General features: G+C 35.0%; 3 protein-coding genes across 4 annotated transcripts; all 3 read right to left on the bottom strand.

Moving 5' to 3' along the window:
* Nucleotides 1-232: 232 nt before the first annotated feature.
* On the bottom strand, nucleotides 233-6,656 carry LOC145223307 (DNA (cytosine-5)-methyltransferase 3A-like). 2 transcript variants are annotated; one of them, XM_080089712.1, is made up of 17 exons: nucleotides 6,569-6,656; nucleotides 5,402-5,525; nucleotides 4,986-5,123; nucleotides 4,684-4,810; nucleotides 4,534-4,623; nucleotides 4,251-4,348; nucleotides 4,011-4,118; nucleotides 3,590-3,702; nucleotides 3,146-3,200; nucleotides 2,824-2,958; nucleotides 2,615-2,696; nucleotides 2,327-2,472; nucleotides 2,071-2,164; nucleotides 1,855-2,009; nucleotides 1,614-1,699; nucleotides 1,218-1,442; nucleotides 233-781 (listed from the first exon to the last, which is right to left on the bottom strand). In XM_080089712.1, exons 1-17 carry the CDS (start codon nucleotides 6,628-6,630, stop codon nucleotides 637-639), a joined length of 1,983 nt encoding a protein of 660 aa, XP_079945838.1. In that variant the 5' UTR covers nucleotides 6,631-6,656; the 3' UTR covers nucleotides 233-636. The 2 variants fall into 2 exon arrangements, with proteins under 2 accessions (XP_079945838.1, XP_079945839.1); XM_080089713.1 differs by having other exon boundaries at nucleotides 5,402-5,504.
* Nucleotides 6,657-7,668: 1,012 nt separating this feature from the next.
* On the bottom strand, nucleotides 7,669-9,648 carry LOC145224021 (uncharacterized). Its single transcript, XM_080090437.1, has 3 exons — nucleotides 9,131-9,648; nucleotides 8,761-8,798; nucleotides 7,669-8,174 (listed from the first exon to the last, which is right to left on the bottom strand). The coding sequence occupies exons 1-3, from the start codon at nucleotides 9,240-9,242 to the stop codon at nucleotides 7,875-7,877; spliced, it is 450 nt and encodes a 149-aa protein (XP_079946563.1). The 5' UTR covers nucleotides 9,243-9,648; the 3' UTR covers nucleotides 7,669-7,874.
* Nucleotides 9,649-9,744: 96 nt separating this feature from the next.
* Nucleotides 9,745-19,836, bottom strand: LOC145224020 (transient receptor potential cation channel subfamily A member 1 homolog). Its single transcript, XM_080090436.1, has 12 exons — nucleotides 19,744-19,836; nucleotides 18,755-18,869; nucleotides 17,556-17,621; nucleotides 15,610-15,713; nucleotides 15,327-15,469; nucleotides 14,399-14,511; nucleotides 11,831-11,917; nucleotides 11,557-11,649; nucleotides 11,295-11,466; nucleotides 10,201-10,343; nucleotides 9,987-10,127; nucleotides 9,745-9,921 (listed from the first exon to the last, which is right to left on the bottom strand). The coding sequence occupies exons 2-12, from the start codon at nucleotides 18,830-18,832 to the stop codon at nucleotides 9,829-9,831; spliced, it is 1,233 nt and encodes a 410-aa protein (XP_079946562.1). The 5' UTR covers nucleotides 18,833-18,869; nucleotides 19,744-19,836; the 3' UTR covers nucleotides 9,745-9,828.
* Between the last annotated feature and the right edge of the window lie 1,013 nt (nucleotides 19,837-20,849).

Below are 20,849 nucleotides of genomic sequence, written 5' to 3'. Positions count from 1 at the left end.
TAATTTTCAATTTGATTTTTAAACTTTGGAAATTGGTAACCGTAAATTAGGTTCAACTAAGCATGTTTCACTGGATTGGAGCAAAATTACTTTAGTTTCCTTCCCAGAACCGAGATTGAAACCCATAACCTTATTTTCACAATGTAGTTGGGCTTGTGCCTATACCCGCTACTGCATAAGTCATGCCTAACTGATCTCAAAACCCAATTTACACATTTATATTCAAACCAAATTGAATAGAAAGCTGTGTATTGTTTTCACAGTGAAAAAAAACATGCACACATGAATTGAAGAGAAATGGGACTGATTGCATAATGTGTAGTAGCACTTCAAAATAAAACCAAGTACAAAAAAGGAAATGGTACAAAAACTTGACAAACAAAAAATAAGGCAAAAGTTACAAAAAATAAAGACAACAAATGATTCAGTGCATTGCTGTAACAAATAAACTCCATATGGCAGTAATAGAATAGGTGCATATCAGTTTAATTGTACAAAGTTTGACATGATTGCTTTTAATGCATTTTGAAAGCTGGAAGATTTATTTACAAGAAAAGAAATGGATTTTACACAAAATATCTGTTGAGTAATTTTTTCTCTTTTACTTTTAAACTACCCAGAATGAAATAAAAGTTGCTAGTCTGAACAACTGAAGAAGTCTTTTAAAGGTGCAAACAGGTGTTTGATAACTGGCACACTCCAGGCCTTTCCTAACACACGAAGTCGTGCTGCCCGTGCCATGTTGCGAACATCTGTGTAATGATCAGGAAATCCAAACACTCTAAACACAGTATATGCCAGTGAGTTGATATCAGTTTCCTACTGTGGCAGTGTATAAAATTTGAAGAGTTATAGGTTTTGCCATAGCAGTTAGGTACATGGTTCATATTTTTCACTTGCAAAAATTACCCAAACAACAAAAATGTCTCTAATTTGTTTCCCACATCAAAAAACATTTGTTTGATTATTTTATATTGGCTAAATATTGCTTAATGTAATTTACAAATGTTTAAAAACGTTGACTTCACTACAATGGTGGTTAGAAACCTTTTACAAAGTAAATACTGAATGTGAACAAAACATCCTTTTTAATCATATTTTGATCACAGTCAGGATAGCCATGTGCTTGTTTGTCAAATGTTGAATCTTTTAAGCACCCTGAATCACATGCACAAAAGAAATGCATTGACCGAATTTGAACTACAATCATCACTCACCTTTCAATCTCAGTGATCCACAAAGTGTCGAGCTGATTTCCAGGGTGCAAAACCACTGCACTGTTGAGAACCGAAACCTCTTTATTTCCCCCACTAATCACACAGCGCTTGCTCACAGAATTCAAGTTAGCGGTGATTGTCCTCAACTTCTGTGTTTGTGCACAGCGACCTGGCTCAAGGCACTCCTGAAGATTCAGTCTGTGATGTCCTGAAGCTACCATGGGCCTGTTAAAAAGTTTCGCAGTAATGGCCAGTTGATGTTTTGTTTTATATTTTGAAAAATGGCGGTCAATGTAACTTTGTAGTAAACCATGCAAATTAGATTTATGTTTGGAGGTTTAAAAAATGTTGTATCTGGCTTATAAAGTTCTATTGACAGAAACAATAGCAATTTACCTGTTCATACCAGGCAGGTTGCCCCAGAAACAGCGAGGTCTGTGTGCTGGTGACACATACTTTGCATCGAGAACAACTGGACTTTTCTTTAAAATATTATTCACATTTTAAATGTATAATCTTCTTAGCACCTTATCCAATAACAGGTCAGGAAATGTACAAAACATGTACACATGAGAAATACACTATTCGTTTTGTACAGTCTTAAATTTTACAGTATTAAAGGAGTTTAAAACCTTACTTGCAGAAAGTGACTGATGGTTTGTTTTGACGAGCGATCCATATAGACCACATTCTCAAACAACCAGAAAAGTGGTTTGTTACAGCTTGCAGATAATAACTGGCACGAATGCAGTATTCTCACAAACTCAAAAAACAACTTTCCAGACCCTTTGTCTAAACAAAAGTCAGTTGTTTTTAACAACTTATAATTTAAAGGTTCTTCAATACAGCTTACCTGACCAAATTCCTTTTCTTGTAGTGTTCACAATTGATAAATCATTGCAGGGGCTTCCACCAATCACCAAATCAAATGGGCCCCATTCTGCGAGCTGTGAAATAGGTGACATTTAAAAACTGGATGAGCTATTTGTGGTGTTAAACATATTAAATTTAGTCAATATTTTCTCTTACATCTCGATTTATTGTGAATATGTAACTATTTACTCCATCAATTTTTTTAAAAAGTGGTAAAAAATATAAACACCACTTACCATTTTGTCAGTAATTTCTGTAACGTCTCCAACATGCTTTACTTCTGCAGGAAATCTCACTTTAGACACACAGATTGCTTCATGATCAATTTCACAAGCATAATAGCAATCAACTTTCATTCCAATTTCATGTAAAGCAATAAGTCCTGAAAAGTATGTTTATTTTGCATTAAGCATTGTGACTTCCTATTATAATTTCACTTAGTGTTAAAAAAGTGTTTGCGGATTTACAGTTTACAACAGGTTCATAATGCATTGAACAATATTTTGTAATTCAAAACTTTTTACCGGTAGATATTCCGTCAAACAGTGACAACACTTTAATGGGTTTTCTCTGGGACGGAGGAATTGTCTTTGGTAGTGAAAGTATCTGAAACAAAAAAAGGGTTAATATTGACATGATTCCTTGAAAGTATGTTTACTGTTAAAATACTTTTTGCAATGGAAGCAAAATTACATAACACAGTGTTTATTTACTAATCATCAGTTTGATTCACCTCAAAATTGAGAGCACTTTTCTCATTGTTCATAAATTTTTGCAAGTTTTGGTGACAGTTTTCTTTTCTCTTAAGAAGTCCATGTGTGTCATTCTTAATGCAGAGAAAGCAGATCCATGGACTTGACTTCATTTCCTAAATTAATTTGTTATAAAAGCATCAAGCCAACAGATGATAAGCTGCAAACAGTGCACACTGTTTTGACCTATAAGGTCTCATCAGTGCAGCTGGTGATGCGAGATCAGCCGACCAACGGCACTCCAGTTTGGTGCAATTTGTTTTAAACAAACAAAAATATTTGAAATGTCAAGTGCAAATTTACCTTTTCAGCTGCTTTTTGTCCAATAAACAGCTCCAAGCATGAGTTACAAAAACACCTGGTTTGAAACAAACCTTATTAAATAATACTGTACTGATACTGGCAGCTAAAGAATCAAGAAGGCTCAACACAGTGGTGGGATTCAAATTTTCTGTCAGCTGGTTCTATCACAAAAATCATATTTTCAGCAGGTTCTGTTACAAAAAGTCCATCGACAGTAACCAGTAATGCTATCCGGTTTGCTGATCTCATAAAATTTCGTGATACGGTTCCATAGAACCGGTGTGAACCGGCTAAATCCCACCACTGACTCAAAGTATAATAAGTTGATAACATAACATTAATATTTGAATGTGTAACTATCTTATCAACCTTAAAAAAAACATTGAAAACCTACATACTTTTAGTACTAAATAAGTTTTACTCATCTGTATTTATAAACCATACCTGCAACAGTTGGTATTGTCACAGAGTAGAACTTTTTCCCCTCCACTACATACACAGCAGTAACATGATGCACCACCTTCATCCAGCAGGTAAAAATTTTCTTGGTAATTCTCCTAAATGTTGCATTAAGAGTTACAGGAAAAAAATAAATTCTGTTTAGAACAAAGATATATGGCCCCATTAATTGCAAATTCAGTTTTTTAATTCACATGCAATTCTACATTGTAGCTAGAGATGGGCACCTAAATTAGCAAATCATGACAATTAGAACCCTAAACCATCCAAAGGTTTCAATTTAACTTTTCTAAAGCAGTTCTACAGCAATATACTGTTCTAAAAAGCCGATCTGGAATGGTAATGCTAGCAAACCAACCTACAACTGATTGTAAATAACTACTTTTCATGTATGTTGTATACACACCTCACACACACTGCAAAGTCCACCAACAAACAAGGGATGGTCGCAAGAAACTCCCAAACTACCACAGCATAAACATATTTGATCCAACCCTATCACACCATCTTGAACCTGATTTATAACAACAAAATAGTCAGTAAAGTATTTCAACTGCAGACAAAAAAAAACTTTTTTTTTATTAAATGCACCACCATTCAGATATCTTTATAATGTTTACAAATCTTCGCATATGTGTGTTCATACCTTTTCAAGAGCTATTTTACGCTGTTGAGAAAAGTCCTGGTCATTTCCTGAATTTCCACTTGATTGTAAGAGCGTGTAAGGAGCTGAATCAATTTCTGCTGTAATCAAACAGTTAAGATTTGTAACTTTGTGTCTGCAAAGCTCAATTAAAACTTGTCGTTATTCTATCATGCATAAGCACTTTTGGGGTCTTAACAAGAAATGTACCTACAGAATTCGGTTAAAGGTAGAAACCACCTAGGAAGTTGTACATTTGTTAGAAATACAAATTTGTGCAACATACCAGGTGTCAAGTGTTTCAAAAGCACTTGCACAGAACATAAATGATTTCTTGCCCAATTTATTCTTTTTTCTTTTGAAATTTCACTCTTTCCTGAAGATAAACAAAACAGTTGGTGGCACAGATTAAACATGACACAATTATAAACAGAACCTGCACGTTTGCAAGCCTCCGCAATAGCTTCATCAACAGCTTTCTGATAAAGTTGATTTCTATAGTAACTGCGCTCTTTAAAGAACTTTACAAAGTCATGGAAATATGCCATCTGATCCACTTTGGTCTGTGTATAAAAGCAAAGAACCCATGGCAGATGCTTTTCAATTTCAAGCTTAGCAGCATTTGTTTGATTAGAATGTGTATAAGCTTGACAGTTAGTCTAAACGTGGTAGCCAGTAAACTTTGCATGTATAATTGCGTTTATTCCACTTTTAGTTTAATGGCCTTGTATACTTTACCTCTGTATATTTTCCATCACCGAACCATTTAATCCAGCGTGTTGGGTCATCAGGAGGGTCAATGGGGCCACTTAGTTCCGATCGGTTTGCTATTCTTCCTGGCCACCATCCAAATCCTCTTAACCTACCCCATACAAGCTGCCCCCAACAGAGAAATGCTGTGTGTTATTTTACTGCTGTCTGTAGACCACTTAAGGTGATTTGACGACATTAGTTGCTTCCAATAAAGGTTTAAAACATCCTCATGTTAGTGTACAGTGGTTCGTCTAAAATTGTCATAACATTAAATATATGATAATATGGCTATGGTGTATATCTCTTTTTTTGCAAGAAACTTTGTTACAGTCAACATAATTGCGTATTTGTTGCAAAAACTAACATGCTGCAATATTTAGAAAAATCCTTGCTAGTTTTACCAAATCTTCCCTTGGAACAATTCTTCTTAGTGGTTGTGGAGCAAGTTGTTGTGATGAATTGATTTTTGACGAAAATGATTCATCTAGTTTAGACTTGTTGCTTCTGCCCCCCAAAAAATTACATCTATTGTTTTTTGCAAAAATATCATTATTGTAATATTTAACAAAAAGTATTACGCAAAATACCACTATATCGATACTGCTATCTAAACTATTAGTGATGGCACGAGTACCCGGTACTCGGTATCGACTGATTTTAGTAGTATCGATACTCGTACTCAGTATTGAAACTGTTTGTCTTGGTTTTCAATACCAACGCGCGAGTACTAAAGGCTGATTCACACCACAAGAGTACAGGCAACTTTACACCAATATTTGCTTCGGACAGCACAAAATTGAAAAAACGTTCCGCCAGTTTACGTATATCTTTATCTCTATCACATGGTGATTACATTTTTCCACATGTGTGTGTGCATGTATGTACCCTGACCATGACAGATAAATTACCCAGTGATATAGAACTAAGTACAACACTACACTTAAGTACTGGGCAATCATACTTGGTACTCGGTATCGAAGGTATATACATGAGGTACTCGTACTCCGTATTGATACTCGCTTCCTAACCTGGTATCATCCATCACTACTAACTATGCTTTATGTAGCTGCAGTACATTTAGCTTACACCCGTCATCATTTGCACCCTCCGCATTTTTGCCTATCATAACATTTTAACATCATGCAGCTATTTGCAATTGGGTCGCTACAAGTTCTTTCACTAAGCGAAATAATCTCAACTCAGCATGTTCAACAACAACATACTTGCCCCTGAAACTAAACCTTAAAAAAAACTTTCTGAAACCCTGCCTCAGTGGTGCCATAAGTGGTTTTACTGTGAGATTTATTTATTGATCATAATACAAAGGGCTGTACAGCAATGGCACCAAAGTGTTACCAATAGTAACTGACTAGCACAGTTTGTTATATGTTTAGCTGCACTTTCATTCATTCTAAATCTGAATTTCTACAATGACAAAAAGTGTTTCATTCATGAAAAAATCGTTAGATAAATCAATAGGTGATTGACTAGCATGCCTTGTTATTTAGTTATTTCTACCGACTACTGATAAACAACATTGTGCACCACAATTCACTCGTTACACTTACAATGTTTGTTCCTGTGCATGAAAGAAGTCTGGCTTTCTTCTTTTTCGGCCAAAATCATTCATTTTTGTTTTGTTGTTAGAATTTGTGTGACAACTAAAAAATTAAAATGAAAAAATTAAAATTAACCAACAACCAATCAACTTTTTTGTTTAATGCACACCAACAATGCCAGGCAATGTATTTGCTATTCTCAAATTAAAATTTTTACTGCACTTAATCAATGATTGTATTTTTGGTATGAATTGCGTTACATTTATTTGTTATCCATGGCATTTCATTTGCAAAACCATGTGACTTAAAAGTTGAAACTATAAAAATTGCAGAAATAAAAGGATTTTTAAAATCTTCTGACTAAAGATGTGGAATTACTGAAGTTGAAACTTTTCTTCGACAATTTAAACCAAATTCGACCCAATTACCACATAGCAACCTAATTTACTCATAAGATTACGTCGTTTTTCATAAAACAAATGTAAACAAAACAATTCAAGCTTCCAACACAAGTGCGCGAACACAAACTTACTCAACCGTGACCAAACTTTATAATATCCCATGACTTGTAAACTAAATGTCCGGTAACGTTAAAAAAAAAGTCCTAAACAAGAACAACCCCAAAGTGTTGTGATACAGGATTAGTTAGTAATTTTTGCATGTTTTAATTAGGAGTTAACTACAGCCAAGATTTAAAAACATGTTTTTATTGTTTTGGTTTAAACAATAAAATGCTTGTTTTTGACAAATTTAAGTCCGCCTTGTGATTGATGTATCAATCGATTGTTTTTATTTGGTAAAAAAGTGATTACTAATCTTGTTTTGTGAAAGAATTTCGCGCTTGTTCGATTTAACTAACGTTTGGAAAACTTTAAATATGTCATTTAAATGATCGGTTTACATTTTTTTCTCGTTGGTCGCTGACGGAACTTTGTTGTTAAGTTCGGTTTAGCAGAGTGTTACACCCACAAGCACATTATAAATTAACACAACACCATTTATTTCTAGGTTACAAACAAAATTAAACAACAGAGACAACGGACAACACATATACCTTGCCTAAACCTAATTAGAAGTAAAAATTCAGTCTTGTCAAGCACTGCACTCCATGGTTTGAGCATTCGTTTCCCTCTGTGAGCACGATGACTAATATGAAGATATAGTCATAAAAAGCGACAGAATCAAACGTTTCAGTATATTATATACATAGTCAAAGAATTGTTCAAAAGAAAAACTTGAAAAATATATCATTTATGAATACAACACTATTTCACTGAAATCTGAATGGATTATGACATCACATGTTGCCGTTGCGCTATTGTTGTTCAACACGAATATTAAAATGTTTGATGATTGCAGACAGCATCCCTTCCATTGACTTCGAACGTTTGTCGAGGCATGTCATCTCATCTTCCAGAATATCGACTTTTTCATCCAAACCCTCAACCTTCCAAACCAAGGACTGAACCTTATCATCTAGGGATCCGACCGACTCATCCAAGTAGTCAACACTCGTATTCAAAGATACGACCTTCTCATCCAGAGATTCGACCATCTTATAAATAGCTTCTACCTTTCCTTTTAGGTATTTAACTTTCATATCCAGAGGTTTGGCCTTCATGAACAAATAGATTAGTTGGTCATGAAAATGTTGACATACCATAACTGCTATATGCCCCCCCGATAGCAACTTAGGATATTTACCAAAAACTAGTGGACACCCCGGTCTAAAGCTATTATTTTAGTCACCCATATTTGCCACATTTTATAAATGTTACATGTAAATGAATTTATTGATATGTTCACAATAAAGTTGTTTGTTGTAGTGTGTGAGTTTGCTGAAAAGATTATTTTCAGATGCATGCTGCATGATCTGCTGTTTAAAAAAACCTGCAATAAAAGCCCTAAAAAATATTTTTTAGTAGATGTCTGTGAAACAAAATTTATCACAAAAAGGATGAATAAAGTGTAACTTTAAATGCTCACCCAAACCCAATGATCTCATAAAAAAGAAATAAAGACTTTTGTACACATAAATTAGTTTGTGTATGTTTACGGCTGTTTTTGTAGAAATACATCTATAATTTGTCTTTTATTTCAAATCTAATTACGGGCCATATTGTTATTATAACCTAACATTTGCAAATACCAAATATTATTCAAATAGTCCAGGTTCAACAAAACAACAATAACAGACATACTTGATTCGTGGTGTGTAGTTTTTCATCAGTGTCATGCTCTTTGTACATGTAAACAAATAAATTATAAGCCGAGGTACAAGTAGCTTGATACTCATGATGTTTGGGTTTAGTGCAACGTTCTATTCCATAATGCTTGTACCAACTGGCTAGAATAAGCTTGTGGGTTTTGAACTAGTGCTAATTTTTTTGTAATTTGTGAGCATAAGCTTTGTATAAACTTTCCCAATTAAAGTGCCAAAATAGTTGAAACTGGTACATGGAAAGCAACAGACTTATAGCATATATGCATTCATATTTCTTTCCACATTCCAAGCATTAAACTAAATCGTGTTAAAAGCATGTTTAAATTCGTAAAAAAATTGAAACTTACCATCGTCAATCCCTTGAAATTTCACAATATCATCATCACTATCATCATCATCATAATCATCATGTGTTGGTTTGCTACTGTAACTTGTAGCTGCATAATCACCATAATTCATGTTTCGCTTATATATATTTATTACTTTCTAGCGTTAAACTGAAATAGTGAGATAAATGCTAAAGAACGCATCAAAATAAATAGACATATGATTAGTCAGTTTACCAACACTGAATACTGCGTGGCCTTCAGGGATTATTAGAGCAACCACAATAACTGAGGTCAACTAAACTAAATTAATTTACTTGAGTTAAGAAATCACTTACTTAACTGCAGTGTGTTTTTTGGAAGACTTTTATCTCACTAATCGCAAATCTACAAACAAAGCTGTGATTCGTGGCAAGAGTGGCCCTTTTTTGTCTTTATATCCGTGCACCAAGAAGGTCAAAATCTATAATGGTGTCACCAGCGTGAGCGTGATAACAACGGTGTATGTTTGCTAAGCAAACAAAAGCGGTTATATTCTCCAATGAGTTTCGCAAAACGAACTTTTGCCAATAAAGCTTTTGTTTGCAAAGGCGACATTTTGTTTGATTGAAAAACAACAATTCAAAAATGATTAGGATGTGTCGCGCTTTCACCATGATAAGTGGCTGAGTGTGTTTGCTATGGACCACTTACGCAATCTAATATTCAAACTACGGATTTTATATTCCAAATGTTGGCACATTTCGTATGAACATGATCAAAACCATCCACGATAGAAAAATGCTGACTGCTCCAATCTGCCACTGCCAATCCTGTGATAAACAAATTAAAGACAACAAAATCAAGGTTAAATTATCAACTTAGGTAAATAACCCACCTCTCTGACACCATAGTAATTTGGTCCAGCCGAGTTTGTATCGGAATAAACTGTGAGAATCGCGAGAATGTAAAGCGAAACTTCAAAAAGGTTTTTAAAACTTTGGAAGTAGGAAATCCTTTGGGCGTACACTTCGTATGACTGGCAAACGAAAAGTCCAAAAACAACTTGTGCAATATAAAGTCAAAATACATGTTGCTTTATCAAACATCACCTTTTTCAACAAACATATAGCTGAAAGGACAATTACAAAGTATTTGGAAACAATTCCCGATGATTTGTAGTCATAGCAACGTCCAAATGTCGATTGGGCCTCGATGATTATCGCCACACATGAAGACGTCACGTTGCTTAAATCTGTGTAAAGGCAGCAATGATGTCAATGATATGTTTGTTCATCGGTTGTTTGTTCTGTGGGCTAGCGTGGCATGAGGCTGTTGACTGACTTCTGGGTTTAAGTTATATTTTGTTTGGCCGTCTGGGTGTTTTGCACTGAACCTTATCTTTCTTTTTTGTGCCCCGCGGTAGTCTTGGCGTGATCCACGTGACATTTCCGTGAAGACCAGATTGGTCAGTGGGTTTACAGTTTATGCCATACACACGCAGCCCGCCGTTCTTCACCCGCTGAATGTTTGTGACGGTTTATGGCTCGGGTGTGCTGTTGTTTTATCTTTAATTTATCGCTGTTTTACTTTACATTTTCACAGGAACTGACGACGAAGGCGAAATATGTATTCCAAATGTTTTATGTCGATTGATTTTGTTATTTGGAACATGTTTTCATATTTAACATTACATTTGACAAAAGAGTGATCGTCGATAAGAACGTTGCCTTTATCTGACTTTCGTGCCTAATTTAGACTTGCTTTTTCAAAAAAAATATCGAGTCTGTGTCGGGATTTAGGCTTGTACTTTCGAGTTTGAGACCTATTTGGGTCCCGCTTACAACTAAACATTTCCGCTACTTTTCGAAGACTTGTAATGAGCTAGTTGAATTCTAAATTTGTGGAGAAAGCAGATAGTTTTCACTCGATTATTCTGCGTTTTACGTTTATATTTCTGCGTTCAAATTTTTACTTTAATGCAACTGCAAGAATACTGTTCAGTTAAATTCTTGCTAATGTATGTATGTATATTTGTGTTTTCCTCCCAAGTCAGTGGTAGCGGTAAAACCCGTGCAGGTTTTACAAGGAACACGGATGGCAATGGAGTGTTTGTTTATTAAAATAGATTATAGGCAACAAACTTCTCACAAGCCAGTTTTTCGCACAAGAATATGTATTTTGTTTAGGGAGATACTGAGCTTACCAATTAAATATGGAGGAGGCATCGTCAACATGTACAAGTTGAAAAACACCATGAACATCAGATAGAGTGACATATTGAGATAGTACACAGGTCTCACAAATCTTTTCCACTTGTAATCCAAATAACTAACAACCAGTGGGTGGCGCAAGAGCTTCAATTGTCTTGCTTCAATCTGCAAATATTACAACATTTGTCAGCAACGACTTCGAGCTAAAAAGTTTTGTAGTTTTGTCTTAGCACAAAAACATGTTTTTTTTCTCACCATAATATTTAATGGATGGTTTTTCATAAGCAGGGTTAAATCATCAGAGTATGGAACTTTATCGTTGACCACACGGTCTTCGCCGGCCTCTGCCTTTAAAGTAAATAATGCTTTTATTTCAAGCACAAATACCATACTCGTCTTGTTATCAATACAACAAGTTATCAACAATGCAGTAAAACATGCTTTCTGTTATAAACCAGTCATCCTGTCATGTACAGATATTTAAATGGTTGCGCACAGAATGTCATGTTAAGTTCGTCGTCAAACTCACCTTCGCACATTCGTTGTTTTCGTTGTTCTTGCTCTTCCAGTTTTTAATGAACAATTCATCATCCAAAAACTCGTAATCAAATTCAACCTGGAAATTAACAAAATAATGTAAATAAAAAAACAAATTTGAAACCACAAACTGCAAGTCTCTGGAAAACAAGCAATGTGCAGGCCAATTTAGATTTAAAAGCTAACCACTCGTGTTATAAAAGATGACAGGGTTAGATATAGATGTAAACACATGACGTGTCCTGCTTCAGTGACATGAAAGACCCCATTCAGAAAATACAATATTTTGAAATTGTCGCTGCAAACAAGAACCAGCAGATACGTTTTGACCACACGAAATTCGTTTTCACAGGTCTGTAATTCCTACCCCAGTGTGTCTATAAAACAAAAAACGAAAGACCTTGGAAATAAGATGTACTTGGAAATAAAAAATTATGGAATTTCGGAACAAAACAACTTTTATCCCTGGATTTTCTAAATGAAAAAATACACAAGCTGTGTGTTACACCAGGTAGTCGTTGTAGCATAATAGAATCGTATTATTGTAATAATTTGCTCTTAAAAAGCTACAAACATTTATAAAACTAACGTCAAATTATAGTCAAGGCAAAAACGGACAAAAAATCTCGCCTACCTCCTACTCCCGACGTCTACGTGTTTGATATGAAAAAAATAGATTTTTCTACCTGGCAAACGGCGGTGTGTGTCGATTTGATTGTCGTTCAATTTCATGTTATTTTTTTTAAATCGTTGACGTGATTTTAGTTATGGCGCAGTTTAAAAGTTTCTGTGGTGTCTTATAAAGCAGAAAAGACACGATTTACATTTTTGAATTTGTTTTGGTGTAAAGTTTGGTTTCCGCCGAACTATTCGGCGAAATTTTTGTAAACTTGGCCGATTCGTCGAAATATTCGGTACGTCACTATTTTAAACCATTCGGTTTGAAGAACGTCAAAATGTCAGTACTGCAAAGCATGGGCCCACGGCTGAAAACTAGTTTTAAACTTGAAAGGTAGCTTTCTAATATACTTTCATTTTATGTATTCTATTTCCTATTTACCGATTTACAAAACACTACAATTGATTTCCACATATGATTGTTTTGCACACAAAATTGAATGTGTCCCCACACGCGCGTTTATGCGGATTTTCGGTAAACCAATGTTGTGTTTATTTTTAGATTCTTAAGCACAAATTATTAGAAAACATTCCCCAAACTTTAAAAAAAGTTTTGTCCGTATTCTATTTTCGTCATTATTGTTATATAATTAGAAACAAAGTAAAAAAAAAGAACGGAAAAAATACTTTCGTAAACCTTGATATAGTTTTTAAACACGAATTTTCCTAGAAAGCCTTAACAGTTGTGTTACCGACACTATAAATCAAAAAGCCATTTGCTACAATGATATACATAACAACTTGTTTTTCACTTAACTTTGAAACGAGTACCATTGACCTGTAGTAACCCCCCACGGTGCAGCGCCAAACGACCGTTTAATGAACTTTTGACATTGTTTTCAATAGCACACAGTCGTTAGTGTTCAACAATACCGTTTTGCCTAATTTGTACATGACTTAATTATTGATTCTTGAATTGATTTGTGAAAATAAAGAAGCTACTTTATGATGAAAAATCGTTCATAACTGTGTTTGTGATACCTACAAGTTGACCTTTAGTGACCCCTCATGCCGCGGCCAAGTGGACAACGAGACTTTAAAGACCATTTATCCCGGCTTTCGAAAAAGTTAACAAATTTTCATCTTTTTGTTGATCAACATAGTTTTGCTTGACATATACAAACCCGAAGCACGTTTATCGAGTTTAAATCACGTCTTAGGTCAGAAGCCTTCGCCAAAACTGAAAATGCGCGTGATAACTTAATGAAACGACAGGGCATGCGCAAATACAGCAGATTTCCAATCACCCAAACGACCCTCTCGTAAAACGTCTGTTGGTGCTTCAGGCTGAGCACTCCCGCTGTGCATTAAACCGCCTTAATCGTAAACCAGTGAGTTACTATAGGGACTTCTATCTGACTGACAGTGTACACATATTATGGGCTGTAAAGGTAACCATTCGGTCGATTAAGGCAAAATATTAAATACTAAACGAAGAACCTACTGCCAAAAGTTGTTTAAAATTTCAGTACATTAGGGTTTGTATTTCTAGCCAAAAACCAAAACCGATTATTTTATGGTTTAATGGATGAAAATGGGTAAATTCAATAAAAAGTTACAAATTTAATTCTTTAGAATACCTTACATTGTTTCAACCAACAAAGCATGAAACTCCTAGATTATAAACTTTAGTCAGTACAGCCATTCAAAAATTTTACATTTCGGAGGCCTGTGGGTGAACCTCTGGGTCATTTAGTGTCAAACTTCGAAAGGATCAAGTTCGGATTAATAACTAACATCTGTCCAAATTTGAAGCACTCTTTCTTGACAAAACGCGTGAAACAAATCAGCTTTAGACAGAAAAAAATACGGACAAAAACAATATGTGTCCCGTTCAGAGAAAGAGACCCATAATGACAGTAAATTTAACAACAGTTTTCACCTCATCATTTTCAGAGTCATTATCAACGTTGCCACTTTTTTGTTCAACGCATCTTGTCATAACTTTTCCAGCAATTTCCGGCATTTTCCGAATCAACCTTCTCATGGTAGTGTCTATTTTGTGTAAAAGAGCCTGATGTTAAGTTTTGCTTTTTGGTGGTTTGGCCGTTTGTTAAAACAACATAGACTTGCGCACTTAGCAGGCGATAGATGCCTGCCGGCCTGCGAGTTCGACCAAAAGTGAACTATCGTAGGTTTGTGTCCATACTTTTTACAAATGCTATGTAAATTTGTGCGACAGGCATTTTGTTTAGCCCATTATCTATCTTAATAATAACTTTAAATTGCCCTTAAATACACAGTTTATATAGAGGTATGCGAGGGAAATTCATGTGTTTAAAGTTATACAATAGGTCCATATTTTAGGATTTATGCCTAATTTATATTAAAACCTTAATAACACAGATATTTTTGCCTACACCATACCTTACGTCAGTCGCACACTTAGTCAATTATCGATAAGCGGAGGAAAGAGTACAAACACCTATTAAAGCGGTTTATCTAAAAAATGCTGACTGTTGGGGCTTTAACGGTTGGGGTTAGGTATTCCTACTTGAAAACCTACGCCCTAATGAGCAAAAAATCAAAAACTGTCCAACCCTACCCCCTTTAGGGTTGGACAGTTTTTGCTTTTTTGCTAAATTAATAGTTTATTTTTAGCGCCACCTATCGGAATTTAACCAAATTTCGGGCTGATGTAAGTTACGCTGTCCACCGGGTAGAGCTAGAGTCTACCCAAAAACACATTCCAGCACGTGACCCACAACCATGCACCTTTGCTCCTATTAAAAAAAACTTTCTTCGAATTGCGCTTTGCACTATAATTTAGGCACATGAAGCATTTTTACGAAAAATACTCAAAAGGCTACCATTATTTTCATTGCTGTTTCTCAAAGATTCCCTCCAATTGTCGCTTTCTATGATGATCCGAGCACACGAAGCTTCTCCGTTTGTAATCGCATTATCCAATGAATTTCTTCTAGAGCTTGGTAAACAAACTGTTACATTCTGTCTGTTAAAAAAAAATCAAGCAACTGTAAAAAACGTTTCAACAACCCTCACTTTGTAAGCAGTTACTGTCAATGCAATTACCAAGATTTGAAATTCTTACAACTACAACAACTAGGTCACGCCATGAATATAAACACTTACATTTCAACAACTGTTTTAGTGTTTCCTGACTTACATGCAGGATAAGATTGCGTTTGAATGTATTTGTCCTCCTTATCGATGTCACCTTTCGTACCCAACTCTGTCTGCAAATGTATACAAATATTTTAAAGTCAAAAGCTACAAGCACTGTTAATGCTCTGTATCCACAAAAATGCTTCAGCGGTGTTTGAGAAATGCACTCCACTTTTAGATTCTACCTCTGCTACCCGATATGCACCTGTAGTTATCGTTGTTCATCGTTTCGTGCGACGGTTGTTTTTCTGATTGTTCTCGATTCGCGATCGACCGGTCAATCTCGGACTGATATTAAGTTAATTGCGAGGAATGCACAAAATAAATTAATATAGTTGTTTTTTACACCTTCTAAAGAATGTTGCTGTAGATGACTTTATTGTAAGAATTAATCATTAGAATATGTTGATCGGTTTACACCACAAATACTCAGCAGGCGCTTTGTTACGTCACAGAAGAAATAGTTGCTGTAGTAATTTTTGCTATGTATTGATAATTTATTGCACAACTTTCGGCACATCAATTGTCCTGAGACAACATCAACATACGCACGTCGTTATGAGACCTAAAACCACGTGTTATTTTTTGTCGTTGCTATAAAATATATGATAAGTGTCGTTGCCATGATATATATCACAAGTATCGTTGCTATGAAACAAATATCATGGGTCGTTTGCCAACCTCCTAAAATGCACTGGGTAATATGTGCGAAGGACAAATGCAAACAAGGCTCGAAAAGACGTTATTAGCAGAACGACAGAAAAAGGTAAAGAAACAGTGACCTCGAAACAGTAAACATGAACTTTATCAAAAACAAAACTGAGCCATTACGAAGTTCTATGTTTTAAATACATTAAACCCAGAACTTAATTAACAGATTTCGTCTCTTCCAGTTTTTTTTAATTCCAAATTAAATCAATGTAAAACATTAGAGCAGTGGTTAGAGCAGTGGTTCCCAACCTTTTTGACTTTGCGGCATCCTATCAAAGAGATAAATAGTTTGCGGCACCCTGGCAAAACTGAATCAATTTAATGTGGTTTCTGTATTTCAAATAACTGTATAAAACAACGCAGAATGAGTTGTACAGTATAGCGCGAGTAAATAGGTGTATTTATTTAAAAGTCAGTGTGAAATTTGGGCTTGTCTATTGCACAAAGTCCATTAATATGTGAAGGCATATGCGATAAAACCACCTGCATTTCTTCCTCGACTGAAGTAGTCGTTCTCGTTTTTAAGTTTTTATGTTCGTTGATACGGAAAATCCACTCTCACGTAGGTATGACGAGGAAAACTGCAGCAAAGCACAGTAGCTTTCTTTGCAACGCAAGGATATTCATGATACATTTTTATTCAGAACGCGTCGAGGGGCATCTGCTTGTGCATAAGCTTAAAATTTTCATCGTTATGCTATTCAAACTTTTTTATGGAAAGAAACGCAACGAGTCGAAATCTCTTTCACTCTGTTTTTTTCCTGGGCGAGAATCCAAAGGCTTACTGCGGAGTATCTACTCACCGCCGGCGACTTCCCCACGAAGTGACTCTCCAGAATGGAGCTGGAAATAACTGTGAGACGCGAAACTTACTTCACACTGAAACTCGATTAGAAATAAATAAATTCCGCACTCATGGAGTTAAAGTTAAAATAAAGAATGGGTCGCAGTATTGCAATATCAATATCTCGCGGCACCCCTGAGCATTGCAATTGGCACCCCGGTTGGGAACCACTGCACTAGAGTCATAGATTGCCCCTATAATGCGCAGGATTATTGATAATCTGCTTGTCACCTAATGATTGTTGGAAGTATGCTTGCACTGTACATATGAAGATGTATCTTATACAAATATTTACCACAAGTGTTTGGTTAAGTTGAAAACATTATGCTTACACTTCGGAAAGTGCAAGTTTTTTTACCTTGTTTAATAGCCCTTGCGATACGTCGTCCATGTTGTTGCTTGGTATGGTGTTTCTTTGCAATTGCTAGAAAACAAATCACCTATTTCAAAGCGTTACAATTGCTAGAAAACAAATCACCTATTTCAAAGCGTTACAATTGTTTGCTAAAAGTCAATGTGTTGCATTCACAATACCGACATGTGTAAGTGCACAATATGTAAGAAGACTGAACAAACTAATATGGTCATTACAAACTAATAAGAACTAAGATGTAATACAGTAGTGAGAAAATCAAAAACTTGCTACATGTATTGCAGAGATTTATTTGCCAATGGTAGAGAGAATCTCATTATTGCATTACTACATGTCTGGGGACATTTTCTAATACAGTGACTTCAACTAATTTTTCACACTGGGTTGCTTGCATTTTTTAAGGGCGATAAGTTGCCATTTAATGACCTTATAACACGACAATGGTCTGCAGATGACAGCAGGACGAACTATAAAGAAACGACCCCGCAACCAATCGCATTTTAAAGATATAGCCTGGTGACACACATTGATGTCTATCCCATTGCGTGATGAATAGTCTTCTCTAAATTTTTCTTCTAAATTTTTTTAAATGTCGTGTCAACTACGGTATTTAATCGATTGCAAGCCATGTTAAGGTATAAAAAATCATGTAACCGGTCCTCGATTGTAAGCTGCATGCTGTGACGTTAGATCATATTGGTTAATACAACTTCTTTCTGTGTAAACATTGTAAAACCATTAGTCAACAAGCATATTCTCAGCAGAAAGTGTGTTAAATGTTTGTGTTGTCGACACTTAAAAAATCTTGAATGCGAAATGGATAAAAACGCAGAGCATTAGACATATTATGGGCCTAAAATAACCATGTAAGTCGTCGCCCAAACGATAAAAAAACTTAAAAGCCGCAGCTTACAGTCAAATAAATACAGAAGTATAGTATTTAAAGCATTATCCTTTTGTACTCAGATTAACTCTCTAAATGTAATAAAACCCCAAAGGTACAGGTCTCTAACACAAAAGCAAGTTAATGACAACCTTGTTTCCTCCACTACCAACAACATTTCTTAAAAGGATTATTTTATGTTTCACTGACTTACACTAAAACATGTGTTTATTTTTAATCATAATTTTTTGCACAACTGCCAGGCACAGGTAGATCCTGCTTCAATAACAAAAGCCCATACCACTGTGGTTGCCAAGTTCGCTGGTTTCCTTATTGGAGCTGGTTGAAGATTAGCAACCTTCCACCTTCTTATTTGCATGTAAAGTGTACTGACTTGTAATGTGGTGCGAACTTTTCTAATAAGCGTAATGAAGTCATTTATGTGGTTTAACTTTGTGTACTACCAGGTCAAAAATAAATATTGGTTCAGAAACAATATCCCAGAAGACCAAGTTAGCTCAATTCAAGTTCTACAGTTAAATATTTCCCAGTGTGAAAGCCAAAATAACCCCCTATACTTAAGTAGGGTATAAGATACATTTCAACACTCAGCTAGTATTTGTTACTTTAAGTTTGTGCTAGTTCTTATGTCTTAACATACACAAGCACTCATTGTATGGCATCTTAAATGTAGGAGTGGCAAACCTATGTAGTACTGCAACCACATGGGTTTTACCCAGTGGTGGGATTCAGTCGGTTTGCACCAGTTCTATAGAACAGTCTCACGAAATTTTATGAGATCAGCAGACTCAGTAGCATTACTGGTTACTGTCAATGGACTTTTTGAAACAGAACCGGTTGAAAAGTATAATTTTTGTGATAGAACTGACTGACAAAAAGATTGAATCCCACCACTGGTTTTACCACATTCTGGACAAACTTAATTTCTATTTTTTGGTAAAAAACACATTTTTCATAAAGTTTAAAGGTATATATTGTAAGAATGAATGTTGAATGCAAATTGCCAATAATTGCAACTCTGTGTAGGCTTGTCATATGTCCCGTTCAGAGATGAGTTAGAATTGTTTTACAATAAGCTCATATTATTGAAAATTTATATACGTGTTTTTTTTTTAATTTTTAACAATGACCTAATTACCTACAGATAACTTAGATGTATTTCTATTGATTTGAATATTTATTTTGCGAAAGGTCCTAATGACTTGTGCACAAATAAGAATACCATATTTCTGGTATTCAAAAAAAGTCCATGTAGTTTTGATGACTTACTGAAACGACTCTGGTGTTCTCGGTGTTCCACCCAATCAACTCCAACACTCAAGAATATTTAAAATACTTCTAGTTGTTACTGAACAGTTGCAGAGGAAAATTCCAATGCCTGTAAACATAGTTTAATTTATTACATTTTTTGTATGCGAAACTGGTTCTATTTTGTATGAAATGTAAATGAAGAGGACTATTAAGGTTCTGTTAAAATCACATCTCTTTTTAGAGATAAAATAAAAATATAGACAACTAGATGTATGAAAAACTATAAAGGTGGTTTCCTGTAAATTTCAATTTTTTATATTGTGTACCCTATTTATCAATTTACTATCTTCACCATTTGATCTACAAACATGATTGTTTTTGCAAGCAAAAACAATGGATTCCGCACACATGTTAGGCGTATTAGTCATGTTAAAAAAGGTTTTTGAATATTTTTTAGATTCTATTTTGACATTTTTTTAAGACAAATCAGTAAATGCTTTAAGCCAAACTTCGAAAGGATTTGTCCATATCTTGTTTACATCATGTTGTCATATATTTACGATTATACAGAAAATACTCTCCAATCTGAGGTCATTCGAATTTAATTTGAATTAATTTGAATCACTCTTTCTTGACCAAACGCATATAATAAACCAGCGTTAGACAGAAAAAGAAAAAAAATACGGACAAAACAATATGTGTGCCCTTCATGGAAGGGGACCCATAATTACAAATATTAGGTCACATTTATATTGATGCCTAATTGCAAAAAAGCAAGTTAAATTTGTGGTGCTTATAATTATATTAAAACAACACTTTTGGTTAGGGAACTAAAATTCCATTACAAAGGTGTTGTGGCAAGAAAAGCATGATAAAAAACAAACAATAAAAAATTTAAAAAGGTGAACACATAACTGTGAAGCATTAACAACATTTATCACCAAAATAAACAGCCATATAATACATTTATTCTGTTGATAACAATTCAAAAGGATTTTTTAAAGGATTTTTGCAATAAATTGGACCTACGTTCATGTTTAAGTTCAACCATTACATTCCGAGCATGTCGCTGACTTTCATCACCAGGATCATTAACATCGTTACCCATGTTTTAACAACCAGCC

Source organism: Phallusia mammillata, chromosome 4 (genome assembly GCF_965637545.1).
Source record: "Phallusia mammillata chromosome 4, kaPhaMamm4.hap1.1, whole genome shotgun sequence".
NCBI classification, from domain to species: Eukaryota; Metazoa; Chordata; class Ascidiacea; order Phlebobranchia; family Ascidiidae; genus Phallusia; species Phallusia mammillata.
The sequence above is the reverse complement of the archived record's forward strand: the minus strand, read 5'-3'. Positions and strand labels throughout refer to the sequence as shown.